This window comes from Alexandromys fortis, unplaced genomic scaffold (assembly GCF_014885135.2).
Source record: "Alexandromys fortis isolate MF-2015 unplaced genomic scaffold, M_Fortis_MF-2015_v1.1 scaffold_305, whole genome shotgun sequence".
Taxonomy (NCBI): domain Eukaryota; kingdom Metazoa; phylum Chordata; class Mammalia; order Rodentia; family Cricetidae; genus Alexandromys; species Alexandromys fortis.
The window spans coordinates 694870-706876 of NW_026068203.1; the positions used below are offsets into that span (position 1 = coordinate 694870).

Consider the following 12007-nt stretch of genomic DNA (forward strand, 5'->3'; position numbering starts at 1 on the left):
TGCATTTGCTTAAGGCAATCAAGATAGCAAGGGAGATTCCAATAGCTGCTAATTAGGAAATCAAATTGCCCCAGGACTCAAGTCTCTGCTTATTCACAGAAAAATAAACAGTAGAAATAGAGCTTTCACTAAGCACTAAAAAATCATTAACATTATGGTAAGCCAAATAGATTTTATCGGTGCTTTAATAGTGCTGAAAACATGCCCAGTGCTCTTAGGAGAAATGGGTATATTTCTGCTTTCTCAGTGTTATATTACATGTCACTATAATTCTGATTTGCTTTTATTTGAAGACTAATTATTTTGATTATCTTCCCAAATGCTTATTGACTACTTGTTTAATTCTTTTCAAAGATATATATATATATATATATATATATATATATTGAAGTCAAAAGTACACTATTATCGAGTGTATGTGAATATGCGTGCAACACATGCATTGCTCTACATCTTTACTGAATGTGTGTGCATGTGTTTGTGTGTGTAAGAGAGAGAGAAAGAGAGAGAGAGAGAGAGAGAGAGAGAGAGAGAGAGACAGGGACAGAGACAGAGACAGGGACAGAGAAAATAGCTTTTAGAAGGCTGTTTCTCCTTCCACCATGAATGTTCCTGATACCAAACAGGTCCTCAGGTTTAGCAGCAAGAGCCTTTACCCAGTGAGCTATCTTGCCAGCCCTCTATTGAAAATTTTAGCCCATATTTACAGTTTATTTCTTATTGAGTAATAATTTTGTAAATATTCTTAATATAATATCACTACCACATACATTATTTGAAAAATTATTCCTCCCCTCTAAGGGTTTCTTTTTGGTAATATTCTTTGAATTATATACATCTTTCACATTTATGAAATTCTACATAATAATTTTATTTTCTTTACCATTGATATTTATCTGTGAATTTGTTTCTTATTATAGCTTCAAAATCATCTTTTTTTAATAGGAGTTTTATAATTTTAGTTTCTATATTTAGAGATTTCATACTTTTGTGTAACTTTTCATGTGTAGCCTGAAAATGGAACTCATTTCATTATTTTTATTTTCAATCTTCTAAGAATAATTATAAAAATACAATCATCTTGTTATTATCTTGCATTAACATAAAGCAATGACTATAAAATGAAGTGCTTACTTTTACATTCTTGATAATAGTCTTTTGATCTGCATGTCTATACTTATGTCAATATTGTATATATATATATATATATGTGTGTGTGTGTGTGTGTGTGTGTGTGTGTGTTTGTGTGTATATTTGTGTGTGTTTTGGTCTTTGAGTATTTCATATGTGTGTACAATGAAGTGTGATTATAGCCAAAATCTGCATGTCAAACCCTTCAAACTCTACCTTACATCTTCCCCAGCACATCCCCATTACAACTTCATTTATTTGTCTTTCCTTCTTCTTTTTCTGTATTTAATTAGTGCTGCTTATATGTGAATAGGTATAGAACAATCCACTTTGGCTTGAAAAGCCTACCATTGGCCATATCCTCAAAAATGGATGATTCTTCCTTCTCTGGCAGATATCAACTCCCAAAGGGATGAATATAGGATAGGTTCCTGAGTGTACCTCCCAATCATTGTTAGAATTTCAGATGGCTTGCTCTTAAGAGTTCTTGTTCAGACAACCATAGATGCTGTGAGCTTATGCATGCACAAATCATGTCTTTTCCAGAAGACAGAATTTCACAGAACGCCTGCCTAGCTATGGTTACTATATTTTTTGTGATCTCTCTCAAGATGTCTCCTGAACCCAGCTGAAAAGGTTTGGAAGTTGATAAAAACACTCCAAATAGGGCAGAGTGTTCAGAGTCTCATATTCTCAACAGTTTAATCAGTTATGATTCTCTGGATCAATTGTTGCTTAGTACAAAAAGAAAATTCTCTGTCAAATGTCAAGAGCTAGCCAAGCATATGGACAAAAAACATAAATAATTGGAAGGCGATTTGACAACATAATTATTTAACAATAATATGCTCTACTCTATGGCTTCCCTAGATTCTGCCCACTGATCTCCACATGTATGTGCTCTAGCTTAGGGTCTTTAATAGGTTATACACTATGACCTCCACAGCCAAAGGATTTTGAACAAGATTATAAGACTAGACATAAAATTACTTCTTATGGAAAAATCTTCAGATATAATCAGAATATATTTAGTTATTCCCAAAGAGTTATGCCCCCATTGTTCCAGTAAACATATTTTGCCTCTCAGGTCAGTACTGTAACATACATGGTCCAGCACTGGGTAAGACCATTGACCTAATTTCTGCCACAGCATATTATATAACACTTTTCTGAAACATAAAAGTAGTTCTCTACATTCTTCTGCAAAGGTGTATAGTGTCTTCAGCAACAGTATCTTACCATGTAGTTGTGGTTGGTAACCAATTACAATGCCAGTAGCTTATGTTGATTTGGAGATCTCTGAGGCCTCTTTGACTAATAACACATTAAAGAAGTATCTCATGTATTATAATGTGAATGTCCTTCGTCCATGTCATCTATCCCACTCCTCAAGTTCTCACCCATCTCTCTTTTCCTCCTCTTTCCCTTCTGCCCCCCTTTTCCCCCACCCCATGTTCCCAATTTTGTCAAGCAATCTCATCTATTTCCCCCTTTTAGGTAGATCTATGTATGTTTTTCTTCAGGTTCACTTTGTTACTTAGTTGCTCTAGGATCATTAATAGCCTACTAATCTTTTTATTTACAGCTAGTATCCACTTAGGTGTGAGTAGATACCATGTTCATCTTTCTGGGTCTGTGTTACCTCAGTGAGGATGGTTTTTCTAGTTCTATCCATTTGCATGCAAATTTCAAGATGTCATTGTTTTTAACTGCCAAGTAGTATTCCATTGTAAAAGTGAATCATATTTTAAGGAAATCTCCAACCCAAGAAAGCTAACTGCTCCCATAAAAACACAGGGAACCGATAACCTCATACCAGCAAACCCTAAAGAAGGGAAACACACAAACACACCAAAAATAACAGAAATTAATAATCACTGTTCATTAACATCTCTTAATATCAATGGACTTAATTCACCTATACAAAGACACAGGCTAAGAGATTGGATACAAAAGTAGGATCCATCTTTTTGCAGCATACAAGAAACATACCTCACCCTCAAAGACAGACATTACTTCAGAGTAAAGGGTTAAGAAAGGATTTTCCCATCACATGGACCTTAGTAACAAGCAGGTGTAGCCATCCTAATATCTAACAAAATTGACTTCAAACTAAAATCAATCAGAAGAGATGGAGAATTTATGGAACAATCCATAAAGATTAATTCTCAATCCTGAACATCTATGACCCAATTACAAGTGTACCCACATATGTAAAAGAAACATTAATAAAGCTTAAATTGCACACCAAACCCCACATACTAATAGTAGAAGACGTCAACACCCCAGTCTCCTAAATGGACTGGTCAAACAGACAGAAATTTAAGAGAGAAATAAGAGAACTAACAGATGTCATGACTCAAATGATCTTAACAGAACTTTACAGAACATTCCACCCAAGCACAAAAGAATATATACCTTCTTCCAGATTCTTATGGAACCTTCTCTAAAACTGACCACATATTTGGTAACAGAACAAACCTCAATTTATAAAAAAAAATGGAGTAATCACCTGTATTTTATCAGATCATCATAATTTAAAATTAGAACTTACCAACAATGCTAATTGCATAAAGCCTACAAACTCAAGGAAATTGAACAGTGCTCAATTGAACCCTCCTCGGTTAAGGAAGAAATAAAGACATTAAAGACTTTCTAGAATTCAACAAAAATAAAGGCACAATGTGCCAAAACCTATAGAACACGTTGAAAGCAGTGCTTGTTTGCTTAGTGGTCTTCCTGAAGTATATATAATGGTTATTTACTTTCTTTGGTATGTATCAATTTTCTTTTGGGTGACAGATACAGACATTAACTAAAGAGATACCTCTTTAGGGAAACAGTTCAGATTTGTAAATACAATACATCTTATTTGAAAATGAGTAGTGTTTTGAATACACAGTTTAAATCCTGTGCTGGCTAGTTTTAGTCAACATGATACAATCTAGAGTCATCAGAGAGGAGAGAGCCTTTTCAATTGGGAAGACGCCTCCGTGAGATCTGAGTGTAGGTATTTTCTCAGTTAGTGATTGATTGGGGAGGGCCCAGTCCATTGTGTGTAGGTGTGGCCAGCCTTAGGCTGGTAATTGTTGGGAGCAGTGAGACCCCAGATCCTGAATTTCTTGTGATCCCCTGATCTGAGTGCCTACAGCTGCTCTGAGCACGAGACCTTCAGGAGTTCCTGATGGCAGGATACTAGTTTCAGGTGGGTTTGGCTGGGGCGTGGCTATCTCTATATAATCTGCCCCTGAACACAATAAAGGGGACATTCTTGGTGAATTCAAGGAAGACCCATGTTGCTGTCTCTCTGTCTGTGTGTGTTTGTGTATTTTAACCTCCAGCCCCCTTGCCCAAGGCTCGCAAACTGGGTGCCAGCGCACAGAGCACAGACAAGTGGGCGCGGTGCGTGGCAGATTGCTGGTGGGAATGCAAACTTGTGCAACCACTTTGGAAAGCAGTGTGGCGGTTTCTCAGGAAATTTGGGATCGACCTACCCCTGGACCAAGCAATACCACTCTTGGAAATATACCCAAGAGATGCCCTATCATACAACAAAAGTATATGCTCAACTATGTTCATAGCAGCATTGTTTGTAATAGCCAGAACCTGGAAACAACCTAGATGCCCTTCAATGGAAGAATGGATGAAGAAAGTATGGAATATATACATAGTAGAGTACTACTCAGCAGTAAAAAAACAAGGACTTCTTGAATTTTGCATGCAAATGGATAAAAATAGAAAACACTATCCTGAGTGAGGTAAGCCAGACCCAAAAAGAGGAACATGGGATGTACTCACTCATATTTGGTTTCTAGCCATAAATAAAGGACATTGAGCCTATAATTGGTGATCCTAGAGAAGCTAAATAAGAAGGAGAACCCAAAGAAAAACATATAGGCATTCTCCTGAATATTAACCTTCATCGGGCGATGAAAGGAGACAGAGACCCACATTGGAGCACCGGACTGAAATCTCAAGGTCCAAATCAGGAGAAGAAGGAGAGAGCACGAGCAAGGAACTCAGAACCGCGAGGGGTGCACACACACACTGAGACAATGGGGATGTTCTATCGGGAACTCACCAAGGCCAGCTGGCCTGGGTCTGAAAAAGCCTGGGATAAAACTGGACTCGCTGAACATAGCGGACAATGAGGACTACTGAGATCTCAAGAACAATGGCAATGGGTTTTTGATCCCACTGCACGTACTGGCTTTGGGAGCCTAGGCAGTTTGGATGCTCACCTTACTAGACCTGGATGGAGGTGGGTGGTCCTTTGATTTCCCACATGGCAGGAAACCCTGATTGCTCTTTGGGCTGACGAGGGAGGGGGACTTGATTGGGGGAGGTGGAGGGAAATAGGAGGCGGTGGCGGGGAAGAGACAGAAATCTTTAATAAATAAATAAATTAAAAAAAGAAAGTAGGGTAAGCAAAGCCATAGGAGCAAGCCAGTAAGCATCACCCATCCATAACCTCTGTATCAGCTCCTGCCTTCAGGTTCCTGCCATGTTTGAGTTATTGTACTGACTTCCTTTGATGATGAACAGTAATTTGGAAGCATAAGCCAAAGAAACCCTTTCCTCCCCAGCTTGTGTTGTTGATTGTTTCATGGTGGCAATAGTAACTCTAAGGCATTCCCCATAGCTCAAAATCTTTAGGTGTTTGACTATAACTGGTGTTCTAACAAGATATGTTGAAATACTGTGTGTAAAGTTTTCAACCTCTGTTTGAATTATTAACTTGAATAATGACTATTCAAGAGGAGAGGCTAGTATCCAAAAATATTTTAACTTCCTCATTTTATTTTTCTATGTGTACATTTTTATTTCATAGACATTAGGTTCACAATATCATGAAATTTGTAGTGGAAGCACAAATCTTGGAGTTTAAACAATCATATAATGCAGCTTCAGAATTATAAGAAAGCAAAAAATGAATATAAAACAAACTAAATTTAAATACTGTTGCAAGTTTCAAAAAACTTTCAAGTACCATCCCTTTAGAATCTTGGAGCAAGTCACCTTGAATTTCAATAAATCAAGTTTATTCTTGTCCAAACCCCCCATTACTGTGTAGATTTTACTTCTTGCTGGTCAAAATCATTTATTAACTTTTTAATGTGAACCAGCTTGTTGTAAAGAAACACACATCTATCCTTTTCTTCACAAAATTTAGGATTAAGCTGCCGCATTTTCTGATAGGCTACTAAAATTTTTTTAGTAATATATTGGTATTCTTTTGATCCTGGAGAAAATTCCTTTCTTTCTGAATCTAGGCCAATGATTGGTGTGCATAAAATCTGTATCTTGTTGTATGTGGCTTGATATTCACTATAATCTGCCCTGAATTCCTTCTCATAACACTGACGTTGGTCAGAGGAAAGTATAATGGAATAATTTGCCAAATAATCTGGAGTTTCAGATGTAAAACTGGTCTTCCCATAATCAGGGAAAACTTTTTTAACTTCCTTGTTAGAATCTGACTTCATAATTTTATCTTGTTTCTTAAAATCTGTCTTTGGTTTCTCCATTGTGCTGGTAATGTAGTTTGGGATAGTTGTTTTTCGCTTTGCAAATGCACATTTGAACTTCTCAGGCATAAAATGTGGTATTTCTATTGTCTTTGAATACATTTTTTGAACTGAAACACAGGATGGAGCTTCGAAAGAAGTGTGCTTATTCATCTCTCGTTCAAGCATGCCACTGTCATGGCTGATGTCACATGGATTTTGAGTCCCATCTTCTGGAGAACTACAAACATTGCGATTAGATCTTATAAGGACTGGTGAATTCGAAATTGGCAGATGGGAGCCAGGCAATGGTCGAGGGATGCATTTGGTAGTAGCAGCAGAACACGACAGAATTACAGGTTTCTCACTGTTACCACTTGCTTGGCCATTTGATGTTAATTGTCCACCAGATTTAGGGGCAGAGAATCCACCTTTATTTTTCATTAAAGTGTCAATACCAGATAAAGAGAGAAAATGATCCTTTGAGGATGATGAATCATCTGTTTTGGAAACTACAGATGACTCTTTGCAATGGGTGGCCTTGGTAGCATTGTGAAATGGACGTAGCTTTCTGGAAAGCACCAAATCCAATAACAACTTGTCTTCCTCATTATAGCCAGGCCAATCTCTCTGAATCTCATTGAAGATACTGTCTTTTAATGTGTATGACAAAGTAGTGGCATTCAAATTAGCCACCTGCAGCAGAATTTTTCCAAGAAAATTGGGGTCATTTATTTTGATGCCATCTTTTTGCAGTTGAACAAGAAGTTCATATTTCTTGTAGTCTTTCAGTGCTAGTAGGTGAATCACTCTGTCCCTATATGATCGAGTATGGACACCACTGACTGGCCTTGACTTTCGAATGGTATATGCAGTGTTGAGAGGGGTTGTTCTTTTCTTCTCGGATGCTTGATCAGGAACAAAATGAGGCACTTTTTGAACTGGCACCTTTTTCTGTACATACGATTTTCTTATATTCTTCCATGTATTGCAAGATTTCTCTTCAGCTTCTGTCATTCTTGGTGAAGTCAGCTGAGAAGAGCTGGAACATCTATTCACTGTCATTTTGTCTTGAATAGATTGTGGGCAGTTGTATTGTAGGTGAGTAGAGTTTGACATATTTGGTTGGAAACTGCCAATTTTGTCTTGCTGTGTGTCATTACTCGTATTTGACAATTGAAAGTTAACAGTTTTCATATCAGTAGATGAATTGTTTGGTGTTATTTTGCTAAGATGTTGAAATCCTTGGAATTGAAAACCTTGAGAAGGCAATGAATGCTTATTGTTTTGGTATGGGGGACTTTCCTGGAAGACTGTTCTTGGAAACCCCATAGGTAGCCTGTTGACATTGCTCAGCCCTGGGTCTATGCTGTCTGTCTCCTTCTCGGGCATTTGTCCTACCATTTTTCCTGTTGTTTTGCCTCCAAAGGAAGTCAAATAGTCATATCTGTAAAGATCAGCATTTGAAAAAATTATTTTACTCTTCTTGGAATATATGGTTTATTATTACTATTGTTTATGAAACTATACTTTCAACATATTTTATGCTAGTTAAACAAATAGAAGATATAATTGACTGAGGAAAACTTTGGACAGGTAAAATTGTTCTAAGAATCTTATTATTTATCTTTCATCTTTACAGCTTCTCTTCATGTGGCCCTGTTAGCTCAAACTGAAAATATGTTATTCTCTAAATTTAATATATAAAAGTTATCTCCTCCTCAGAAATTCAAGTAAAGGTACTAGATAATGGAATCAACATCTACAAATTATTGGAAACTGGGGGAGAAGGCTTTCACATGACATGATTAAGAGAAAGTACATTACACTTAGTCTGTCATGAAAGACATCTTTTTAGTTTTTCATAGGATTGGAGTTTGATGTATCCATAGGGACTCTAACTTGTGACCACATAATTTATATTAACCATAGATAAACAGAAAATAATTATAGGTGTTTATTTTAGTCCTTAAGTCTCTATACATCTCTAATAAGGGGAAGTGATTTTCTCATAACAGTTTTTCTCTCAGTCTTTCACTTGAGAGTCCTTCTTCCCACTAATGCTTTTCTTGATAATCTTTAATTATATTATTCCTCTTATTTATAGTCTTCACATAACTATTCTATTTAAGATAGTGCCCTATCATTCACAGTCATTCCAGAGCATTCTTTTCATTATCTCATATAGAGAACATTTACTAGCTGCCGTCAGATTATATTTGCTTATTTGTTTCATGTATATAACTTTGAGCAGGATATGACTTTAATAAGGAATTGGGCTTTTTCAGTCTTTACATTGCTTGACTCTTGTAGCTAGAGCTAGCTCTCGAAGATTTCGGAAGCAGTTGGTACTTCTTAAACAAATTAATATGTCAATTCTATACACTGTTAACTCTCACTCTTGATAGGTTCACATTGCTAAATTTCTATTCACTATTAGAAATCCAACTCAAAGCTAAGTTCATTTGTACCAGCTATCATCAAAATATTATTTCCTTCATTATTATTCCAGAGCATTTCGTATAAGTTCTATAAAATAACACATATTACATTATTATCACATTTGTCTTTAGACTGGTCTATGACCTTTAGAATCATAAAGATCATTTTATGTGTAAATTTATTGACCCTTGTCATTTTTGTCCATAGTACATTTCACTTTAAACAATAGGTACATAGAAAAATCAGTTTTTAAATGTCAAGAGAATAACTAGTAATACCTCTGCATTTCTTAAAGTGAAGATATATCTCTATCTCATCAAGATGTATATGAGTCTATTTACATCAGAGAAATGTTTTATTCCTCTTCATTATTTTTCATGATTCTATAACTTCATAGTACATTCCTATAAAATAAAAATATGAAATAACTTATTCAGAAATAACATGAAGCCAAAGCAATGCAGAAATATCTTCAGCAATATAATGACTTCAAACATACATATATGCTATTTTATTCTTGCTGAAAATTCTTAGTGAATATACTCAGAAGTAAACCATCTTTCCTGAATTTATATACATATATATATATATATATAGTATTTTAGATACTAAAATATTCCAATTGTATGTAGTCTTATTTCCAGATAACAACAAAATGTTTTCTGACTGAAGAATGAGAAAATACAACAGGTACATTGTGACAAAAACATAAAATTATTTTATAAACATAAAAATCTTGAAAATATTGACCCAATATATTCTTTTTTATTTAATTAATTAATTACTCTTTCCAGGATGATCACAGATTTCCATCCCTCCTCTCATTCCAATCTCTCCCTCCATTATCTACCCCTGAAGGATCCACAATCCCCTCCGTTCTAGTCAGAAAAGGGCAAGCCTTTCATGTATTTCAGATAGCCATGGCACATCATGTAGCAGCAAGACTAGGCACCTCCTCTCATATTAGAGCTGGATGATAGAACCCAGTAAGAGAAAAGGTCCCCAAAATCAGGTAACAGAGTCAGAGACAGTCCCTGTCCTCACTGTTAGGAGTCCTACAAGAAGATCAAGCTACCCAACTGTAATGTATTTGCAGAGGGCCCAGGTAAATCCCATGCAAACTCTCTGGTAGGTGAATCAGTCTCAGTGAGTCCCTATGAGCTCAGGTTAGTTGATTCTGTGGGTTTTGTGTGGCGTTCTGCTAAAAGAATTTTACAAATGAGACAAAGTGAAGAGTTTCTCTACCTAATAATATAACATAAAACAACAATAATTATCAGGGTGGAGAACTAGAAGAAGGTATAGGAAAACAAATGAAAATGCATAAAGTACCAGAACAAACTAGAAAATAAAACTATAATAATCAATTTATAAATGGTAGACAATTATATAAACATTGCTAAATGCAAATTGTCAACATTTTAGCAAGGATACCAAATTAGAATTTTACTTTATAATACAGATAAATTCTCTCTCTCTCTCTCTCTCTATATATATATATATATATATATATGTATGTGTGTGTGTATGTATATGATATATAACACAAGGTAAATATAAAATTAAATAATATGACAACAAATGACTTGACATTTCAAAATGTTAGAAATAATTATATAAAATGGATTGTGTTTTATTTCATAAAATTATTTTTTATTTAATGAACTCATTTTACATAAGCAACCCTCAAAACTTGCAATCAAAGTATAAAAGGGTGAAGAATGTCAGAGCTATATAGCATAATTTTGATCTCTATACAATTTATACAGTCCTGTAAAGAATTGACTCATTTACATGAATCTTATTGTTCAAATTAGTGAACATCATTCTAATACACTCATTGATCTGGTGACATTAAATGCTTTTCTCAGAAGTGACTGTGAGATTGAACAAGAATAACATATAAAAGCTTCCTATTAGTAAGACATATTTAAAGGACATTGCCTGATTGTTGCCCCAATCTCAAATTTGTAGCTTTGGGTGGATAACCATTTGGTGACTGTGAGAAGCTACTTTCTGATCCAAGGCTGTGTCTTGATAGTTTATGTTGGGATGTCAAAAGTGGGTGGGGATCTCTTTAGGATCACCTGTATAAGAACACTAATTCATAAGGACTCATGTTTTGTAACAGACAGAATGACAAAACTTTATTAATCTGTCCAATTTATATACTACAAAACATGTATACCAACACATGTATGATATCAACTTCCAGTCTGATAGTTTATCCAAACATGGTTTTGATTACCATAAACACCCCATGTAAACAATTGATAACATCAAAACCCAAATTTGGAGCAATTTTCTGTATGAGAGAAGGAAATATTTACAGCAGATATCACTGGTACATGTTCTCTTTGTAGTAAAAGAAAGAAACATAAACACAAGTTCAAATCACTACCGTTAATTTACAACACCCTAGTCAAATTTAGGAACATGTCTATCCTTTCTTACCTGTCCATTGTTCTTTGCTATCATCTATATTATGAGCTTTCTAGAGTACTATAGTCTCTGAAGTATGCCTTCTCACAGCACTTATGTCCTTTCTATGTAACTAGCAACATATCAATGATTCTAGAACTCTGACACCACAATCACTAATCCCTTCTAGCATTCTCCATCCCCTGACTTAAAGTAAAACTTCAGTTTCCTTAAAGATATTACTTTACTCAACATTCGCAAATCAATGTTTTTGTTGTTGTTTTAGGTTTCTAATTTTGTTTTATGTTTTGCCAGAAGATGGAGTCAGATTACCTAGAACTCAAGTTGCAGATGGTTGACTCAAAGACAGCTGCATCACCAAATAATAAACAAACAAACAAACAAAAACAGCAAACAAGCAACAGCAGCAAAAGCACATCAGTATGGGTGAGGGCTCCCGGCAGTTGTGACCCTGAAGCTTTTTAACCCATTATTCTTATCTATGT

The 12007-nt window shown here is 35.4% G+C and overlaps 1 protein-coding gene across 1 annotated transcript; it reads right to left on the minus strand.

The window, feature by feature from the left end:
* Positions 1–6194: 6194 nt before the first annotated feature.
* On the minus strand, positions 6195–7655 carry LOC126493157 (RNA polymerase II elongation factor ELL2-like). The gene has a single exon (XM_050129989.1). The coding sequence runs from the start codon at positions 7653–7655 to the stop codon at positions 6195–6197; it is 1461 nt and encodes a 486-aa protein (XP_049985946.1).
* Positions 7656–12007: the final 4352 nt, after the last annotated feature.